Source organism: Excalfactoria chinensis, chromosome 2, assembly GCF_039878825.1.
Source record: "Excalfactoria chinensis isolate bCotChi1 chromosome 2, bCotChi1.hap2, whole genome shotgun sequence".
In the NCBI taxonomy this organism is placed as follows: Eukaryota; Metazoa; Chordata; class Aves; order Galliformes; family Phasianidae; genus Excalfactoria; species Excalfactoria chinensis.
This window is the reverse complement of record NC_092826.1, coordinates 48,595,273-48,616,879: the sequence shown is the minus strand read 5'-3', so window position 1 is coordinate 48,616,879 and position 21,607 is coordinate 48,595,273. Positions and strand designations below refer to the sequence as shown.

The 21,607-nt window shown below is 43.4% G+C and overlaps 2 protein-coding genes across 4 annotated transcripts in view; both read right to left on the bottom strand.

Annotated features, from left to right (window-relative positions):
* ANKRD12 (ankyrin repeat domain 12) overlaps positions 1-3,617 on the bottom strand; it is a 61,247-nt gene extending 57,630 nt beyond the window's left edge. Inside the window, exons 1-2 of one of the 3 annotated variants that reach the window (XM_072329151.1) lie at positions 3,508-3,612; positions 2,697-2,925 (exon numbers count right to left, since the gene is read on the bottom strand). The gene's annotated coding sequence lies outside the window, so the exon portion shown is untranslated. Of the gene's footprint in view, positions 1-2,696; positions 2,926-3,507 lie in introns of all 3 variants that reach the window. The other 2 variants (XM_072329148.1, XM_072329149.1) reach the window with 2 other exon arrangements.
* A 3,053-nt stretch (positions 3,618-6,670) lies between these two features.
* Positions 6,671-21,062, bottom strand: NDUFV2 (NADH:ubiquinone oxidoreductase core subunit V2). The gene is made up of 8 exons (XM_072330296.1): positions 20,886-21,062; positions 19,862-19,927; positions 12,972-13,034; positions 12,760-12,876; positions 11,007-11,175; positions 9,363-9,472; positions 7,670-7,746; positions 6,671-6,823 (listed from the first exon to the last, which is right to left on the bottom strand). The coding sequence occupies exons 1-8, from the start codon at positions 21,060-21,062 to the stop codon at positions 6,730-6,732; spliced, it is 873 nt and encodes a 290-aa protein (XP_072186397.1). The 3' UTR covers positions 6,671-6,729.
* Between the last annotated feature and the right edge of the window lie 545 nt (positions 21,063-21,607).

Here is a 21,607-nt window from a genome sequence, read left to right as displayed (position 1 = left end):
GAGTCTGTTCTTCTCAAAAGAAAATACCAGGAAACAAATTTTCCCTTTTTTTTCTTATCTGCAAACTAGCAGTAAGAACCCAGCTTAGATTGCTGAACAGCACAGGGGCAGCACAGAAAGCTGATTTCTCTCAGCATTCTTTGTTGAACAAGATCTTGAAATGAACGTTAACAAGAGAAAGATATTTCTGCAACCTGGCTGGTAAAGCTATCTGTCTAGTCAGAGCTTGAATAGTTTGAAAGGCAAGATACCCATTAAGTAGGATGTAAAAGAAAGAGATGGGAAACTACCAGAAGTGTCTTAATGCAAGCAAGCTCGTTGCTGCTGTCATCAAGAGATGGAACTCACTCAGATTTCTCCCAGAACAATTCTCCTCAGACAACAAAACACTACTTGGTTTCTTAACACTTTCTGAAATGTGAAAGCAGGGGAAAGGTGCTTTCTATCTCTATTATTTCCAGTCTCACTGATGCAAGATGGCACAAAAAGAAGGTGGTTCCTGGATCCTTAGCTTTTGCTTCTAACATAACTCATAATTGTGTCTCTGTATGGACTATGGCTTTTCTTGGCATAAGACAGAGTGAAACCAATCCCCTTGCAACACTGTATGCTCAGCTGCTTCAGATAGCTCCGTGAAGCTGAGGAGAGTTTCTTCATTTGCTGCTTGCGAAAGATAAAAGTGCAAGCTGCAGATAAAAGGACACTTTGTCAAACTTGGGGAGATAACCCAAAAAAAGCCACAGCAAAGTCATACCAGCTCTCAATGGCTCCCAGCACTCTCTTTAAATTAACGTTTAGGCTTTATAGAAGGTGACAATAAAGGTCCTCATAGCATAGCTAAGCTGCCAAGCGCAGCTCAGTGATCTGCTTGAGGAACTCCCCAGGATTTCTCCAGGTTCTGGAACAATAACAAACTTGCAAGGAAAGAAAGCAAGAAAAAAAAGAAGACTATGTTAGCTGGGCTCTGACTTGTGTTATTCTGTTAATAAAACTATTCAGTGTCATAATGCAAAATGCAAGATAGAGTTTGTGCTAATATTTATTTCATGCCATCTGTCACTGGAGTCTAAGTAGAATCTAATGATGTAGCTAAAACATAGGAGTCTGGAGACTAAATGACCAATCAACATTTATACTGCTCCATCTGCAAAAGAACACGCAAGAGAAAGAAATGCCAAACATTCACATCTAGCTCATTTCTTCGTAAGGTTAAAAGAAAAGTCAAAAGTAATTTGTTCTAGATGTGGATATTAACACTACGGTAGCAGGTTAATCATTACATATTTGGTGATCAATACCTCTTTCCAGTCATTGAAGAGGACCAACAACACCAGCCTTCCAGGCAATTTCACCACACTAAGGTAGTCTGAACACGGCAAATCAGTTCAACAAGCAGAGCTTATTTCCATGCATCTGCACACTCAGTACTGAGGAAGAAGCTCTAGCTCAGCCATTCCCAAGAGCCAGTGCTTCAGCAAGAGAATACCCAGGACTCCCCTACCTTGCAAAGTTAGAGCTACAAGTTACTGAGTCTTGCAGCAATTTAAACAGACCCCTGGTGACACAAATGCTGTTTGAGCCTACAACCAATAATCTGTGTTTAATAAAGAGGAGTATTTTATTTTCAGTATATGCTTTTAATTCTAACTTAAGTGGTAACAAGGAAACACTCCCAACTAATGCCAAATAAACTTTGATGCTTCATACAAGCACTCATTCAGGCTGCTTATTAAAAAGTCCTTTTCCTCAAAGAAGCTACCTATTGCGCAAGCCTGGATGGAATAAACCTTTCACGAATGTCGTTTGTTGCACACAGTTGCTTTCTTACACAACATCTGTCCTAAGTTTTGCTCTCTGTAGTATTTGCAGCTCACACATAATTTTGAATAATCGAGTGGGCAAAGAACACACAGAGAGATGGCAAGGGATGTGCAGAAATCCTTCTATCTTTCAGATCCAGATGTCATCCTTCTGAAAGGATGAACGGCTCTCCGAAAAGCCTCTGGCACACCAGCCAGGCTCAGGGCTTACTAGGAAGCAAATCAGAGAAGGGGCTCGCACACCGTACAGCAAGATACTGACACCACAAGAATGCCACCACAGCCTTCCGGGTACTGAGAGAAAGAACTGTCCTCCTTGACTTTTCTAGCTTACAAGATGTGTGCAGGAAAAACAAAGTATTTAGGGGGGTGTGGGGTGGGGAAGGACAGTGAATGGGTCTAGTGCTGCCTTCCCAATGCAGCATTCTAGCTCAAACCCTGCTATTTCACCCGGGCAGTTCCTCAAGCTTACAGTGCAACCTATGCAATTGACACAGGATGAGATGGAGGTTGGCTCAGAACCTGCAGTTTTAACTAAAGAATTAAGAGCAACGAGCGACCTCCAATGTGTGCGCAAGCCTGAAGAAGTCACAACAGGTGAGATGCCCTGATGTCATTTTAAAGACCTGTTACTCCAGGGACCCCATCCCACTGAACTTCAGATGGCTGTGGGCACTGAGCCCTTCCCAGCCACACACCTGAGCACATCCCTACCCTAGGGGCTGAGATGCGAGCAAGCTGCTGTCAAGCTGCATGCTGAAACCCACCCAAGCGCTTCAGCACCAGGGAAGTGTCGCCCCTCAAATCTGCCCACATTGATAACGGCAAATTATTTTAATGACCTTTAATGATTTCTTATAGACGTGATGACCTCACCCTTTCCCCTCGTTCCAAGATTAAACAGTTTTTCCTGGAACGCCGTGACACTCGGGCTGCCGCACATCTGTCTGAGAGCTTTGTGTTCCTGCGAGCATCACAACTCACTCGCTGCTCTTTATTAGTGTTTCTTTATCCCATCGGCTCTCCTGGAACTCAGAGGCATGAAATCCCCATCTCCTTCCACACCCACAAAACAAAGGTGCAGAATGCAACAAGGGCTGCCGGGCTGCTTCCACAAAACGCCCAGCCGGTCGTGCGGGGAGATAAACGGAATAAAAGGCAACAAACGGAATAAAATAAATTGAATAAGGAATAAAAAAAACAACGGAGTAAGATGGCATTATCTCGCTCCTTACCAGCAGCCCGGTGCTTAACACCGAACAAAAGCACGAACGCCGGCCGAACCCGGCAGTGCCACAAGCCGCCCGCCGCCTCACCCGCCGCTCTCGCCCTCTCTTTGTTGCCCGGTGCCACCTGTGCCGCGCCACGCGCGGGCTCCACCTCGCCGGGGCCGCGCTCCGCTGACAGCCCCCCGCGGGGCGCCGCGGCCGCCGTCAACGGAAGCCCCGGCTCTGAGGCGGACGGCGCGGCCCCGGCGCCGCTCCCCGGGCGGGCAGCGCCTCGCCGCCTCTCTCTCTCCCTGCCTTCCCCCGGGGAACCGCCGCCCGCCGGCTCTCGGCCAGCCCGGCGGCGGGTGACAGCGGCGGCCATGGCTCCGTACGGCGCTGACAGGCTGACAGCCGCCGAGCGGAGCGGCACCTGAGGGTGCCCCGCCGTGAGGAGAGCGAGGGGCGCGGCCGCTCCTTACCTCCTCCCGGCCCGCAGCTCTGCCGCCGCCGCCTCCCGCCGCGCGCAGCCGCTCAGCCCCGGCCCCGCTGTGGCCGTCGGGTTTGAAAACAGCCCTCCTTCTCCTCCTCCTCCTCCTCCTCCTCCTCCCCCGCCCGCTCTCTCCCTCCCGCCCGGAGCTGCCGCTCCCCTCCCCCGCCCGCCCTTTGCACAGCGCCGCTCCCGGAGCGCGGCTCCGTGCGGCTGCCGTTGGCCGCGCCCCGCCCACGTGGCTTCGGGCCGGGCACGGGACGCGGGGCGGCCGTTGAGAGAGTAGGGGGCGACCGCGCGGCCGCTTCGCCGCCCGGCGGGGTAACGGGACCCGGGGCTGGGGCGCGAGAGAGGGCGGCGGAGAGAGGGACGGGGCGAGCGGCGCGCACGCGTCGCGCCGTTCTGGGCGGCCGCGGAACTTTCTGGAAACGGCGGCGGTCCGGCCGGTACCGGGCGGGGACGGAGCGAACGGACGGGGCGAGGAGACGAGGCACGAGCACGGCCGCGGGACGAGGAGCCGCCCGGAGCCGCCGGCCGCCGCCTCCTCCCGCCCTAACGGCGCGGCCGCTCCTTCTCCAGGGAGGGGTTTTCCGGCGGCGATGGCGCAGTGAGTTTTAACAGCCGGCTCAGTGCGCATGCGCGGTCCGGAGGGCGCCGCGCATCCCAATGAGGCGGTGCGGAGCGCTGCGCTGGAGGCTCCGCGGCACAAACGTGACTTGTAAAGAATGAAAGGATGCTTGGAAGATGGCAGCTGGGGTAAGGACAGAGTCAGAGGAGTTGGAAGGGACCGCTGGGATTCCAGCCCAACCCTCTGCTAAAGCGGGTTCCCTACAGTAGGTCACACAGGAAAGTGTCCAGGTGGGTCTTGAATATCTCCAGAGACTCCGCAAGCTCTGTAGGAATAGCTCGCTTTCATGAAGGCTGACTCTTGTTGCACATCCCCTACACGGCCTGCTGCTGGCGGAGGCTGGCGTCACATAGCCCAACTACTCCCATGCTGCGTGTCACGTTGTTGTTTAGGTAAACGTGCCTCATTTGCTTTCAGAAGTTTATTGTACTGGTCGTGTTTTGTTACGCAGCTGCCATCCTTTCCTCTCTGATGCAAGCAGTGCATCATGTGCTCTCAGCTGACCAGAAGCAGGTGCGCAGACGCCAGTGACCGCGCAACAAAAGGGAGCTGCGTTTACCTCATGTTCTTTTATGTTTGGTCCATTACAGAGGTCCCTGCTTGAGGTGCAAGCAGGCTGACGTGCGGGCAGGCTACAAACTGCCAGCCTGAGTGGAGTATTTCCCAAGACAGTGTTTGTTCTTCTCACAGTACTATATAGGGCACGGCGTGATTCATCCTCCAGCAATGACAGGCTGCAGGTACAGTGCATGCTGTAATACTGCATTCTCCTTCTTGTACATCAGCACAGGTAGCACGCAGTTCCAAGAGCTCTATTTAACTTGGTGGGTATTCACAAGCAGCAGCTGATACAACGGGAAGAACCTTGGGAGCTCCGTCTCCTACAGCAGATGCTAAGATTTGTGATACTGATCCATAACTTAAAAAAAGAAAAAAAAAAATACAGTTTCTAAAGCCTTTTATAAGATTTCCTGTTTGAACTCATAAAAAGCAATAGCTACTTCTACATTTGTTTCTTCTCCTTGGCTCCAGAGTGCCTCCTTTTTACATAGCACAGCTGTAAAATTCCTTTGTAGCTGAACTGTGTTGACTTGTGCAGTACTTCCCTTGATCTGCCTTCCCTAGCCAAACATCTTGTATCATCAGCTGTGAAAACTACTGAGCTGAATCAAGATAAGCCTGTGCAGCAGCTGGTCAAACTGTGTCATGGCTGAGCTCAATCTAGTAACTGAAAGACTGCAAATGTCAAACTGCAGTACTAAAATCTACAGATAGGAACCTTTTGCTAATTCTTAGAACAATGTCTTGTCACTGAATGCACGCGTGCTGGCCTCCAGCAGATAACCAGCAAATCAGTTCGTAAGTCCACTTTAATTTACTCTACAGACAGAACTGAATTTCATTGCTGCTTCCTGTTTGATGGGATAGTTCCAGGTAACGTTTTGCAAACAGTTATGGAGGTCACAGAAATCCTTTCCATTATCCAGTGTCAGCCTATCACCGGTTATCTAGTAGAGTTTCCTATTACTCCTGACGTTATTCCAGCTTTACCAAAGGAAAAAAAACTACCACCCACTCTCCATCCAATGGATTCTTTGGGTATCTTTAGAAAACTCTGGTTTTCTTTCCCAAGACCCAACCTCTTTTCTTAAAACTTTGCTCTATGTTGGTGTTTTTTTCCCCCACCACAGTTTAAGTGCTTTTACTTGTACAGAATGAACACAGTGTGTAAATTCTTTCATCTCATCTACAGTAATAGGTTCTGTTACTGCAGCTTTACCAGTTTAAGGAACATATTGGCTGTTGCTGTAGTTAACTCACTGTTCATTTAAGTCACCAGCCACTACTTCTACAGTTAAAGGTACTAAACAGTCTAATTGAATCTGCAGAGCTGCATTTAATTATTTGGCATGTTAGTGTCAGCTGTCCAGAATTATTATCAGTAATCCTCTGCTGTTCAGGGTTGAGAAGAGTGGAAATCATCTCTATAGGATTTGTATAATCTAAAATCCTTAACACTACTAGCAAAAACAAACACAAACTTACCTAAAGCTATTCAAGGATATTAAAGAGGATATGGATATATTATTATTGCACTATTCTAGAACTCTTCTGCAACAATTGTTTTTAAAATCCCCACAGTCCTGCCTAAATTAGTACGAAATTCACTACGTATATTCCATGATTGGGACCTACTGTTAGTGTAAAATGGAAATTCGAATGGTTTAATAGCTAGTAAGCAGTTACACATAACCACTATTGCAGTAGCATGCATGCTTCTAGTTGAGGTATTTGAAATTTTAATATTAAACCTTTGCTCAAAAGTAGCTATAAGAATTCTCAGTGGTAAATCAAAGGGTGACTGATGCATCAGTGATTGCAAATGGACTTATTCAGTGAGTTACTTTATGGTCTACAGAATCACTTTTTGATAATCTGAACGATGATTAGGCATCACAGTCATTCTGATCATGGCAACCAATTCCTGTTGCTTCCCCCCCCCCCCCCAAATATTAACCATACATCATTTTACTGAGATTAAAATTACTTTATTTCCAGACAGTTTAACATATATTACAAAACTCCTCAGAGGTCAGCTCGAACTCCAAAACCTGGTCCTTTGGGTGGTTCAGTCAGAGATGTTAGGCCACCAGCTGGCTCACAAGAAAAACGTCCGCTCCTGAAAAACAGCAGCAGTTTCATTCACTACTGGTATTGTATTATATTGTATTCATTCATTCCTGGTATTTGGATACTGTTTCATCACTGGATAGAATATAGTTACAAAATGGCTCAAGGCTGAAGCCACTCTTTCTTTTTTACCTATTTGTTCTTATTTGTGCTTCAGAAATGTGGGATGCTACCCTTAAATCAAAAGGCTTCCAGATTCAAGTAGTGTCAAATAGCTTTGCAAATGAAATGCAAGACAGGGTCTTTATTTATAGATATGCAGAGAAGTGGTGTTGATTCCAGTAATCCCAAAAGCAAAATCCAATTGTATGAGTCATATTTTTGTTAAAGATGCATCCCTGTATTCAGAAATCTTAACTTCAAGATAACACTTGTACACTAAAAAGAATAAAATTATAGGAATAATAGGAATAGAAAAGACCCAAGTCAAATGGTGCTAATTAATTCTGCCATTCATACATCTGTGCATTTGGACTAACACAGAACAATAGGAAATAATAAGTACGTGAAGTTCCAAAATAAGCCTTTCACCAATGTCAGATCTTTCTGGTATTTGTTGAGTTTTATGATCTAGGCATAAATAAATAAAACACAACCAGAAAGCAAAGGGCAGCGCCATTCACCTATTAGGTAGTAAGTCAGAACTGATGTTTTCCCATTTGATTATCCTGTAGTCTGTCATCAGGAACATCACATTTGTCCATTCACTGTTCTTTCTATATATACTAAGTCAAAAAGATCTGCCAAGGCAAATAGCTTTAACAGGAATTCAGTTTTCATTCACAAGAGGAGAAGCCTTCATGTAGTCGGCCTTTGTTATACAAATATGGTGTACCTTGGGCCGGGTTTGGGAACTTTACCAGCCTTTAGCTCATCAATTATATCTTCGATATCTTTGGGTGTCAAATCTTCCTGTTAAAGAAAAAACAAGACAAAAGGTCAGCAAATTTGTCAACTGTATTAATAGCAGCATTTACAATTAATCAGATGAGTGTCTCTCAGTTGACATCCTACCGTAGGTAACATTGATCCTGTCCATATGTTAATAATAAATCACTCTTACTTAAATGGTGTATTTATTCAATGCATAAATTCCTTTGGTCTGATGGCATCCAAGTGGGCCATCATTCAGAAGTCTGAAGCTCAAAAATAGCATTAAACCAGGACCACACTTTCCAACAGACCATTCTAAACTTATCACATACCTATTTAAAATGCCCAGATTTGGAGGTAGGCCACTATTAAAAGTAAATAATAAATCAATTACACTTCACACATCATTGTGTAAGTCAAGACAGTATCTGAAATGAAAGATACATGTATTTCATTTTACTCTTATTATCACATTCCCCTTTTCATACTATGCCAAAGCTTTTGCTAACATACCGGATGTTCAGGTATGATGCTGTAAGTTAGACATGGATTGCCATTCCGTATGGTTAGGTATACTGGTAACATGTTGAATCCGTGCTATGTACTAACAGTAAGCTTCATACTTCAGAACACTTAAAACCAACTGGCTGCCCATATGACTGTCAGCAGAAATTATATGCTTTCAAGCAGTACATTTTAGAGCTTTAATAATCATCTATTAGTGCTAATGATCCATAATCTTAGCTCTGAACATCCTGCTTATCAGTATTTTTTACTTCTGTTAACTTACCATTCTTGCAAAGCCTTTAAAAAATGTGACTGATTGAAAGTTTTTCTTTGCAGCAGGAAAATAGCACAACAGAAAATAACATTTTGCTTTTTTGCAAATGTAACACTTTCTGGACTTTCTCCACAGTGTCTGTGCAACCTTATGCAGCAGAAATCTTTTTCCTCCTTTCCATTATAACACTACTTAATGACAGAAGCAGGCCGTTTGTGCATCAAGAGCATAAACTGTCTGCATTATTGCAAATGACCACAACAACAACACAGAAAACCAACAACCTCGCCTGAAACAAAACCTACAGCAAAACACAGACAGAATCTTGTTGAATCTATATGTTTTAGGAGAGCTGGTTTCACACTACTGTGTGGAAATGCAAAAACAAGTCGTTATTAAAATGAGCTACTTTTTAGCTTTAGTAACTTGTTGAGTGAATGATATCATTTTAAATTTGGAAACTATAGTGTAAGGCTGTGATATACAGCTGCTTAAAAAAAAGGGAAAAAAACCCCATTCATTCTCAGTCTGAAAGCCACCTGTGAGAATGTTCATCTACTGTGTAAGTATGCCAAAATACTACTTCCATAAGAATATCCAAGATCTCATCATCTCATTACAGAAACAGAAGCATTAACAGCGTGTTCGTATAGAAATCAGGAGGCACCAATGCATTATCATACAAATGAAATGTTCTAAGAAGAAGCCAAGAAATTAAAAGATTGTAAGTTAAAAGCTCTCCCTGCCAATAGGAATTTGAAATAACTGAACAAAACCAGGATCTGAAAGAATGAAAAGGGAGAGCCTACCAAAGAATTTTAGTCTCTTTATATATATATATATATGTGTATATATATATGTATGTAGTACTTACGTAATAGTTGTCATTTATCTGTACCATTGGTGCATTTACACAAGCGCCTAAGCATTCCACTTCTATCAATGTGAAGAGTTTATCAGGTGTTGTTTCCCCGACTTTAATACCTAAAAGAAATATATACATTAGGTTCAGCAATGGGTACGGAACAACATTAGAATATTCATTATTGATTCCATCGTAATTTTCTCTTTACCTGTACCTCAGCTACCAAAGCACTGACACACTTAAATCCTCTTAGACAAGTCCAAAAGATTTCTGTTCAAGTAAAGATTCTAACAAACAGTGAAGTCAGTCTTTGGACACGTTTTTGAGACCTGAACTACAGATTTGTTTTAGTGAAAAATAACCTGAAAACGACAGTTCTGACAAACAGAACGGCTTTACTCAGGAACATTTTTAAGGATCGATACAACAGAATGGAAAAATAAGGAAGATAGAGCTTTCATTTGTTGACATTAAATGCATTCATATTAATTACTGGATCTCCAAACTAATCAAGATGCCAGCATTAAGTTTTCGTACCACTGATACAAATTCATAAACAACATCCAAGTTATTACACAGAAGCTTATTTCCTGAACAACTCTGTACGCATGCTTAGCTTCCATGACGTGTTTCTGTCCCAGTGATCTCACCACTAACGATACAGACTTCGCCAGAGGGCAGGTTACCAAAAATAACATCTGAGTCTGAGCTTGCCAGAATAGTCTGTGGAGAGCAGAACGCCGAGCTGCGAATTTCTTCCATAGTTATTAGAAAGGAGCAATAACTAGTAAGTGTTTGTGATTGCATATCAGTAAGAACTACATAAATGACCTTAATTACAAGAAGCAGCTGCCCGCCCTTTGATTTTTCAAACTGAGTTGTAATTAAAATTAAACAATTTTTGCAGCAACAAACCAGAACAAATTTAATCGGAAGATGCCTTTTCTAGACAATAACATAAGAGGAGTAGGATTACAAGCAACTGTTCTCCAGCACTTATCACAGGGGTTCTCATGAATTGTCAGCACAGCTTCTAAGTGTATAGAATAGGAAAAGTTATTAGCTGTTGACCTTACCCTCTTTCCTTCATAATCCTTCAGTGAGGAAGAAAAAACACACAAAAACTCAAAGAGTTCTTCTTACATCTTATACAATGCAGAACTCTCAGTTGACTTCTCCCATAAAAAAATCTATTAATTTTGTTCACTTACTTAACTTGGGGAAAAAAATCTCCCAAGTAAGTTTCATACAGCATTTTTAAGTACCTTAAAAATCTCATTTTGCATATTGACACAGCTTTCAAAGTCTCCTTCTGTATACCAGATAGGGTTTAATTCTCAGTCAAAGAGTCACATTAGAATAACTCATTTCCTATCAAATTGCCTTTAAAGCCACTTTAAGACCACTACCTGGCACTCTTGACAATGGCCTTATTTGTTCTACTCTACTGAAGTGTTTGGATTTGGCATTTATTTTTCATCTTTGAATGTGTTTAAGTGCTTATTTGATGATAATTTCACTCTAAATATTAAATATTTTTGCACTGTTCCCACCAAATGAAGACTTTTAGAAAACAACAAATCATCAAACTGGTGTAAAAAATATATATATACATATGTATATAAAGAAGGATATCACAAATTTATATCATACCAAGTTTCTTCTTAATGGCTTCTAAAATGCTATCAGAGTCTCGCAGCATACAAGGCGTGGTAGTGCAGACCTGGATATGGTATTTCCCAACAGGTTTACGATTGTACATTGTATAGAAGGTTGCTACTTCATACACTCTCATGGGAGGCATTTCTAAAATTTCTGCAACCTATAATAAGGGGAAAATGGACACTATTGAATTCGCATCAATAAAGCATTTATGAAATCATTTCAGTCAGGTCACCTGTTCTGTATGTGCAGTAACAGAGGCTTTGGTACTCCAAGGAAACAGAAAAACAGGGATGTGTATCAAAATACAACTAAATGCTAAGAAAAAACACCTGAGTTACTCTGATTGGAGTCAACTTTGTCTGAACACAAGCTCCACTAAGCCAAGGATTAGCACAGTAAGGAACTCAGGTCAGTTCTCCTCCAGCATCATATATTGGCTACTTTCAGGGAGTCAGCTGGATTCCAGCTTTTATTGTCAGCTCCAGCTTGTACTATATTTGCACTCTTGCTGTATGAATGAATGAACTCTCATGAATCTGCCCACACTAACCCACTTCAAGCTTTTTATCAAAGGAAACACATAGAGGCGGTACTACATTCACCTAATTCAGAGACAGCAGACTGCCTTGGACACTGTGACAACACCAGGCCTGGACCTAAAAACACCACTGCATCACAGCTAACAAATACAGAGTGATGCACTACTCCATGAGCCAGTTCTGGTGCAAGTATCCTTTATCTCATTAACCTGCAACCCTGGCAGACTGCTCAGGTTGATAACTGACTGCATTTCCTAACTTGCAGCTGTTTTACATTCTTGTACCTACATCAAGCAAGTAACAAGCTGCAGAAAATACTTGGTTGCTTTAAAGCCTTGCTTACAAGATCATTCCAACGTAACACCACTTAAAATTAACAAACAAGACTTATCCCATTCAGTAGTGATGGAGATCTGTGGCTTTATTCTGTGTAGTAGGAACAGTGGCAGACAATTTGCCCTTTTACATGTGTACTTCACTCACACTAAGGAACTTCTGTAACGATCCCAACTCTTTTAGCTTATCTTGACTGAACTTCAATCGTTTCACTTGAAAACTGATATGCCAGCTTGTAACACAAAGTGAGACTAATTTGTATGAACAGAAAAACTGAATTACTTATTGCTATCTACCGTCACTGTGGAACACTGCAGCTGCTTGCTTATTTTTAAACAATTTTACTGGATAATTTGATAAGAAACTAGTCTTAAGGACATTTGCAATGAAGCATTATGAAATACTCATTCCAAACACTACATCAGTGCATGCTTTGTGGATCTCTCTACAGGCCTAGAGATTAAGTACAATCCCACAATTTCCACTGATGTAAAGGAGGCAAGAGGAAGCACTGTCATCATCATCTTTCTCTTTCTTCCAAATTCAGCAGCGAATGTCTTTCAAGTTTCTGATCCTGCTTTCAAGAAAATTCTGGGAATAGCCTGTCTAATTAAGGCTCATGTAATGTTTGTTTTGTTCAGTTTCTAGCAGTGAGGTAGCATCATGTAAACAGACACGTGAGTTTCATGCATTACTTTCCTTTTCTCTTTTTAGAATGTAGTCTCAGAGGGAATTCTCACAATTCTGTGCCAAGCATAAATTCCTGCATTAGTACTATTCAATTAGAAAAAAACCCCAAACAAACAGTTATATTCTACTACTACAAGTCAGATTTTATGCTTGAAAGATAGTTCAGCACTAAATACCTTGTTCATAGCTGATATGGGCAACCATCCATGCTGTCTTTGAGCCAGATCTAGCACTGCCATGACAGCTGCAGACTTGTGTCCCCCTGGGTAGTTGTTTATGATTGCTTCTATTCGCTTTTTAAAGACAAAAAAAGACAAACCCCAATCAGTGATAAGCTAAACACAAAGTTTGCATATTTATGGTTTTGGGTTTTTTTGTGTCTTCATACCTTCTTGTTTTCGGCTGTGAACTCAAAGGGAGTATCTGGATTATTCTCAGGACTATCTCTGTGCTTCAGAAGAAGAAAAAAAAATAGTGTTGTCAGGAAATCATTCAGGACAGATTTAGCATTGCAAATTATTTTATTAGACAGTTGCAGTGGAGCTACTTCAATAAAGCTCACTTGATACATCTCAGATAAAAATTTAATAGTACTCAATCAGAAATGACTGACTATCTCCGAGAAAGTCATCGGAAACATTTGTAATTACTTCATCGCTCTTAAAAATAGTGACTTATTCCTGTTATTTCCTATTCGATAATTATTTCTTCAGCAAAGTGATGTTATTTTCAAAGTAGACTTCTGTAACAGTTGATGTATTTTGGCAATTGTGTTCAACCTCACAGATTTAATAATCCTTTAGTTAATACCTTAATAAACAATAATAGCCAATTTTCCTTTTCTCATGAGACACTTTACAAATTACCAACTATCTTGCTACATCAATAGAATGGCTGCATGTTCGAACACATACTAGTAAGCTAACTTCACATTTTTAATGGATCTCAACTTCTTAGATAGAATTCATAGAATGGCCTGGGTTGAAAAGGACCACAATGATCATCCAGTTTCAACCCCCCTGCTATCTGCAGGGTCACCAACCACCAGACCAGGCCGCCCAGAGCCACATCCAGCCTGGCCTTGAATGCCTCCAGGGCTGGGGCATCCACAGCCTCCTTGGGCAACCTGTTCCAGAGCATCACCACCCTCTGGGTGAAAAAGGAATTCTGAATCAGAATGGAAGAAACAGAACCTTCGATTCATAGTTCCAAAATATGGCATTTTATCATATTACTCGTAAGGTGGTCTTAAAAACATCAAATTGAAATCAGCCCTAATTTGTATGTTCAGAAATACAAATTTGGAAGTCTTGAATAAAATGACATTTTACTACAGTACAATTTTAGTTCTGATCCTTACCCCCTGGAAAAGCTTTTGCAGAACACAAAGTTATTCATTATGGTATCCTTGACATACTCATAGCTGAGATCAATTCCAAACTTTACGCTGTTTTCAAATTGAGAACACTTCAAATTAAATGGGAAGTGTACAGAAAAACACCAGCTGTATTCAAGGTTTAAAACTAAAAGAAACGTATAATCAACTAACAATTAAAGCCTTTAGGGAATATATTTAGGAGGAAGAAAGAAACCTGCAACCTGCTTTGACTTTCACTTTAATTCTCAAACAATGCAGGGGGATTTTTTTTACAATTTCCACATTACTTTTTTCTTTTCCTTTTTTCCTTCTAAGAACTGAAGTATTTCCATGAAAGATTTAATACTGCAAGAAACTGGCAACGTGAAAAGATCAGTCAGCGCTAGGAATCTGTACTGTTCATAGCTATTCCTGGATTTAGAAATATTAACATAGAAAAACCTTCCAAGCCCATCTTCCAATTCCCTCTGGTGTTCTAGTGATTACCTTCCCTGGCTTATCCTGTCCTTATGCTTGAGCAAACAGTTCTACTGCCGCTGTCAGGTCTGAGAACAGGTATCCCTTTTGAAGCTGGGAGCCTTACAAAAACTGTGGACAGTATTTCTCTATGTAGAATGACTTCCCTTAATAACAAGGATTACCAAACAATAACTGATTTGCTTTGAACAGCGTAAGCTGTTACAAAGTATGAATGTACTGTTTGTGTCATCTAGAAGATAACATGAAACAACTTTTAGGAAGATGCCTGCCACTATTTTAGACTGGCCATTCAAGATAAAGGGTTTGACTCACCTTATGTATTGTTGGTGAGGGTTTTCTACCAGCTTCAATAAAAGTTCTTAAAAAAAAAGAGACTGATGCAGAGTATTTCCTGTCTATATTTTCCTCCAACTCATAATTTCTTTCCCTTACAGATCTGCTCTAGGTCTTAGCTGCACAGATCATCCATGATTCATGAGAAGTCCTTCCATAACTTAACTTTTCCTTCTTGAATCTGCACGCCTGTTTTATCTCAAGCTGCTGTTTTGCCTTCCATAGTTACTGGATGGTTACAATTCCAATTAAAACTCTATTTATTATAGCAGATAAGTGTATTTGATTAATTAAACACTCCTCTCCTTGTCTAGAACACTTATTTCATGTGCACCATTTCTGAACTGATATCCCTTAAATACCCTACATAAGTACAATAAAGGCTTGATATCTGAATCTACACACTGCCACAACTGTCAATTCTGTGCAGGTAAGCACTAAATAAAATGTCACAGCTTTTTGCATGCTCATTTCCAAAATGGGCTTTGCCTAATTCAGTGCTGTGAACAGACTGCTAGAATTTACAGTTCTAGACCTTCTGAGCTGTTAGAAATTTGTCAGTCACACATTCCCTTGTCTTCCATGGGACATGATTTATGTGAGACTTCTACTGGCTGATTAGCTCCAAAATTTTAAGGGTGTTTTCCTGCCTTTTGTTGGGATACAGATTGTGGAGAACAAACTCAGACTTAACACATACACTACATTGAATCCAGAAGAGCTGAGGTTGGCAGGACCTCAGCTCCAGCAGGGCCACCCAGAGCAGGCCTACGTCCAGGCAGCTTTTGAAGGCCTCCAAGGATAAGACATCACAGCCTCTGAGCTGCCTGTGCCAGTGCTCCATCACCCACACAGCACAGAAGTGCTCCTGGTGTTCAGAGGAAACCTTCTGTGTGCCACCGAAAAGAGCATGTCTCCATCTTCCTTATGTTCTCCTGTCAGGTATTTACATACATTGAGATGTCTCCAACAGTCCCAGCTCTTTAAGCCTTTCTTCATATGAGAAATGCTCAGAAAAAGAAAATATATTAAGCCTTCCTCCTGTACACACAAAAGTGCAAACAATTATGTAAGTATTTTCTGAAAGCCAAGGCCAAATTCTATCCAAGATCCCCAGGTCCTTCTCCAAAGAGCTCCCTTCCAGTAGATCATCCCCTAACCTGTACCGATACATGTGGTTATTCCTCCCCAGGTGTAGGACTCTACAATTGTTCTTGTTGAACCTCATCAGATTCCTCCCTGCCCAGTTCTCCAGTCTGTCCAGGTCTTGTTGAATGACAACACAGCCTTCAGGTGTGTCAGCGAATCCTCCCAGCTTTGTATCATCAGCAAACTTGCTGAGGGTGAACTCTATCCCTTCATCCAGGTTGATGAAGATGTTGAACAAGAACAGACCCAGCATCAGTCCCTGGGGAGCACCAGTAGTTACAGGCCTCCAAGCAGACTCTGCTCCGCTAATGACAACTCTGAGCTCTGCCAACCAGCCAGTTTTCAATCCACCCTGCTGCCCACTCACCTACACATTTTCTAAGTTTCAGAACAAGGATGCTGTGAGAGACGATGTCAAATGCCTTGCTGAAACCAAGGTACACAACATCCACTGCTCTCTCCCCATTTACTGAGCTAGTGATGACATCATAGGAGGCAATCAGGTTGATGAAGTATGATTTCCCTTTGGTGAATCCATGTTGTCTACTCCTGATAACAAAGTAACTAAGTAACTACAAGCTGGACTGCCACAAGTCCATGGGGCCGGATGAGATCCACCCGAGAGTGCTGAGGGAACTGGCAGAGGTGGCAGCCGAGCCGCTTTCCATCATCTACCAGCTCTCCTTGTTGACTGGTGAGGTCCCAGAAGACTGGAGGCTTGCTGACGTGACTCCCATTTACAAGAAGGGTTGTAAGGAGGATCCAGGGAACTACAGGCCTGTTAGCCTGACCTCGGTTCCAGGGAAGGTTATGGAACAGATAGTCTTGAGGGAGATCATGCGGCATGTGCGGGATGACCGGGGGATCAGGCCTAGCCAGCATGGGTTCATGAAGGGCAGGTCCTGTTTGACCAACCTGATCTCCTTCTATGATCTAGTGACCCATCTGCTGGATGAGGGAAAGGCTGTTGATGTGGTCTACCTGGACTTCAGTAAAGCCTTCGACACTGTCTCCCATGCTATTCTCCTGCAGAAGCTGGCAGCCCGTGGCTTGGATGGGTACACTCTCAGCTGGGTAAGGAGCTGGCTGGAGGGCCGGGCTCAGAGAGTGGTGGTAAATGGAGTTAAATCCAGCTGGCGACCGGTCACAAGTGGTGTTCCCCAGGGGTCGGTGCTGGGGCCTGTCCTCTTCAACATCTTTATTGATGACCTCGATGGGGGCATTGAGTGCGCTCTCAGTAAGTTCGCAGATGACACTAAATTGGCTGGGAGTGTGGATCTGCCTGGGGGTAGCGAGGCCCTACAGAGGGATCTGGACAGGCTGGAGAGCTGGGCTGAAGCCAATGGAATGAGGTTTAACAAGGCCAAATGCAGAGTCCTGCACTTCGGCCACAACAACCCCAGGCAGCGCTATAGGCTTGGGGCGGAGTGGCTGGAGGACTGTGTGGAGGAAATGGACCTGGGGGTACTGATTGATGCACGGCTGAACATGAGCCGACAGTGTGCCCGGGTGGCCAAGAAGGCCAACGGCATCCTGGCTTGTATCAGGAATGGTGTGCTGAGCAGGACTAAGGAAGTCATCCTGCCCCTGTACTCGGCATTGGTGAGGCCTCACCTCGAGTACTGTGTCCAGTTTTGGGCACCTCAGCACAAGAAAGATATGGAGGTACTGGAGCAGGTCCAGAGAAGGGCAACGAGGCTCGCGAAGGGCTTGGAGAATCAGCCCTATGAGGAGAGGCTAAGGAAGCTGGGGCTGTTTAGCCTGAGGAAGAGGAGACTGAGGGGAGACCTTATTGCCGTCTTCCAGTACCTGAAAGGTTCTTACAGTGAGAGTGGGGCAGGTCTCTTCTCACTAGTGACAAGTGACAGGACGAGGGGAAATGGCCTCAAGTTGCGCCAGGGCAAGTTTAGGTTGGATATTAGGAAGAACTTCTTTACAGAAAGGGTGGTTAGGTACTGGAATGGGCTCCCCAGGGACGTGGTTGAATCGCCATCCCTGGATGTGTTTAAGAGCCGTTTGGATGTGGTACTCAGGGATATGATTTAGCAGAGGTTGGGTTTTTTTTGGTTTTTTTTTTTTTTTTTTTTTTTTTTTTTTTCTTAGAGATGGGGTACTGGTTAGGCTGCGGTTGGACTTGATGATCTTCAAGGTCTTTTCCAACCTGGATAATTCTATGATTCTATGATTCTATGATAATCTATCTCACATATACTACAAAAAAGTTGGTATATTACCTGAAACAAGCCTGACAATTGATGTATGCCCTGTGGTAAGCATAGTTTAAGTGCCTATAAACCAAAATAAGAGAACTATCGTTTGCAGGCGAGAGGATGCTTAAGATTGTTATAAGTTTGTATCAAATCAGCAATAAAAAGAAATGTATCACTTCTTTTCCAGAGAAAGAATACCCTATATTCATTATCGTAGCAGAACTCAAGATATAAACCTCCCCTAGATAAAGAATGGTGGAAGTGCTCTCAGATAGAAGTATTTCACTGACCATCATCACAAGCTGAGCAGTAACACAGCAGTTCTCAAACATTCTGTACTGAATAGCCCTGCGACAAAGTCCACACTAATGCAGTTGGTTCACTGAGGAAACTGGGCCCTTGTGCTGATGGCCAGAAAGTAACAAAATATAAGAGCTAAGGTTTAGCTGTTACAGAGGATGAAGACAGTAAAAGTCAAAGATTAAATAAAGATTAAATAAAACAGTTATAAATCATAAGCTTACTAAAGCACAAAACTTTTCTACCTCCTTTTGCTATTTCCGTGTTCCCCCCTCCAGCAAATCATTAACACAGTAAGATAAATCTTGCAGAAAGCTGAAGAATTGACAAAGCCATCTAGTGTCACATTCCAGACGCCAACATCCATCAGTGTGCTAAACACACCTTTTGCTTGTCTTCACCCACCTCAGACTACTCTGTAGGTTTCCTAACTTGTCAGCCTACACTCATGTTTATTGTACTTCTAGTGTATCAGCTCTCACTCCATAAACTACCATTGCCTGTTCAGGGTTTTGAAAAAGCATACACAGCGTGTACTGTAATCTCATTAACTTCATCCAAGGAGAAAGCTGTGGAGACAGCTGCAGAAAGACAAAAAATAAAATAAAATCCATCCAAAAAACACTGAACACCTGCTTCCAACAAAGCAGTTGGTTCTCTGGTACAGTGCCGATTTCCAATAAACAGAGGAAAAACAGTCAATCTGAACTTCTGAGCAGCTGTTGAACTGAATTCTAGACACAGCTCTGAATGCAGCAGAGTGGCAGAGAATACCTCCTCTCAGAGATGCTTCGGGTTCTCTTCAGAGGTAGATGCACAATAGACCTGCTTTATGTGTTTGTATACACACTTTTATGCAATCTCTATTACTGTTTGTATGTACAACAGTAACGTCCAATTGCCTCAATTCTGAATCACTACTCAACTTATTGTATGTCATGAATCATGAACAACAACTGCCTTTTTTGGCAGCTAATGAAGGTGGCTGGGCACAGACCTATGTGTAATTCTGTAGCAAACTGAAGAAGCCAAGAAACTGAGCCCACTGAAAGTTTAATGAGCATCAAGTTAAAAACTAAATTAATTTCAACTAGAAAGAAAAAGGAAACAACTGTTTTGTGATAAGTTTAAACAAAGTCAAGCATTATACAAATAAGTAATCACATACAAATGCTGCTAGCATCGCTATTATAGACATTTTCACTACATAAAATAGGAAACCCAGTGCCAAAAACTACAATGCAACCTTCTGACAATGCAACACAGCTCTAATAAGAATCATAGCATTGGCTGGAAAAGACCTTGAAGATCATCAAGTCCAACCACATCTAACCATACCACCCCTAAAGTTGCACCCATCAGAAACCTTCAGGAGGATTAAGAAAAGCATTACACGTTCCCTTTCCAGCAAGGTAGAAAATGACTTACCACAAATAAGGCTCCTCCACTGGAATTGCATGCTGGTGTTTTATGTAAGTATCTGATTTGTCTCATCTACAAGCAAAACAAAGTTGATGGTATTAATAGCCTATAATTTGCATATCCTTTTTCAGAACCAGTTTGTGTTCTATTTTAATTGTAAGCCATTCATTATTTTGCCCCCCTAATAGATTTAAATCAAGTCAAGAGGTGAACACGATGAGCTCTACTGTACTGCAAGAGAGCACATCTACTTGAAATCTACACACTGCTTGAAATGATGAAGGCGTATCAAGATGATGCAGAGGTACCAGCAGCACTGAGGTGTTTCTCATTTACACGTTACTACAGCCCTCAGCTGACTGAACAGTGACATCTGACAAAAGACACACAAAACTAAATGCCTTAAATACAAGAAGAGAGATACATATGTAAGTCATGTTCACTTTTTATAGTCTCTGCCTGGATCTGTCATGCTGAAACAGATCAAGAATGCTGGATTCTGGCTAGTACTACTAAAATCACCTTAGCAACCCCTTCATAAAAGTAATATAAAACCGATATAAGATGAAATTTATTACTTTGAATTCAAGACTAGTTTGAGAGCTTTTAAACAGACACACACACACACACACACAAAACCCACCTCTCCTTAGCAGTTTAATTTCTGTTACTGTGTAAATGCATTGGATCTCAAGCTACCAGGTAACCACAAGCCCTGCTCTGCTGTAAAAGCAACGCAGCCATCTCAGCATTACGTCGTCACACCTGCTATGCGATGGCAGCGGTTTCCCCTGTCACACAGTCACTCCTTGCAGGGTGACTGGATGTGCTACGCAGCCTTACGCGTACCCTGCAGCATGCACCCATTCCCCTTTTGCTCTCCAGTTCTGGTTCGCCTGAGCGCTCCATCCCCAAGGCCAGGCCCCATCGCTCTCCCTAGCGAGGGCAGCGCCGAGACCCTGCCCGCGGCCTCCCGCACCGCGCGGCCGGCCGTCCCGCCGCAGGCCGCATCCTGCGATCGCCCCCTTACCGAGCGCGAGGCCGCGGCCCGCAGAGCAGCGCGGAGGAACATGGCGGCGGCAACGACAGCGGCCCCGGTCCGGGCCTCTCCTTGAAGCCTGCCGTGCCCTCCGCGCAGCCACAAGGAGAGCGACACTGCGCATGCGCCAGCACCGCCCGCCTGCGCGCGCCTGTCTGTTGCGGCCATGGCTTGGAGGCTGTGGGTGGTTGTGAGGCCCCGACTGGGCTCTGCATGGGGTTTCCCACTGGAAATCAGAGGGATTCAGTGTCAGGGCCGTCCCTCGTTGGTACTTCACAGAATCGCAGGGGTTGGAACGGGAGTGGTTTTAAACTGAGACAGGGGAGGTTTAGGTTAGATATTAGAAGGAGGTTTTTCACACAAAGGGTGGTGATGCACTGCAACAGGTTGCCCAAGGAGGCTGTGGATGCCCCAGCCCTGGAGGCATTCGAGGCCAGGCTGGATGTGGCTCTGGGCAGCCTGATCTGGTCGTTGGTGACCCTGCACGTAGCAGGGAGGTCGAAATCAGATGATCATTGCGGTCCTTTTCAACCCAGGCCATTCTATGATTATGACCTCAATAGATCAATGTCCCTTCTAAAGCATGTACCCATGGGTGGCACAGGTGGGCATGTGGAGAGATCTTGCATGTCTCTGAAGAGAGAGATTCCAGGCTCCTCTTGGTGGTGCACAGAGATAGGACAAGGAGTAATGGTCTAAAACTAGAACATAGG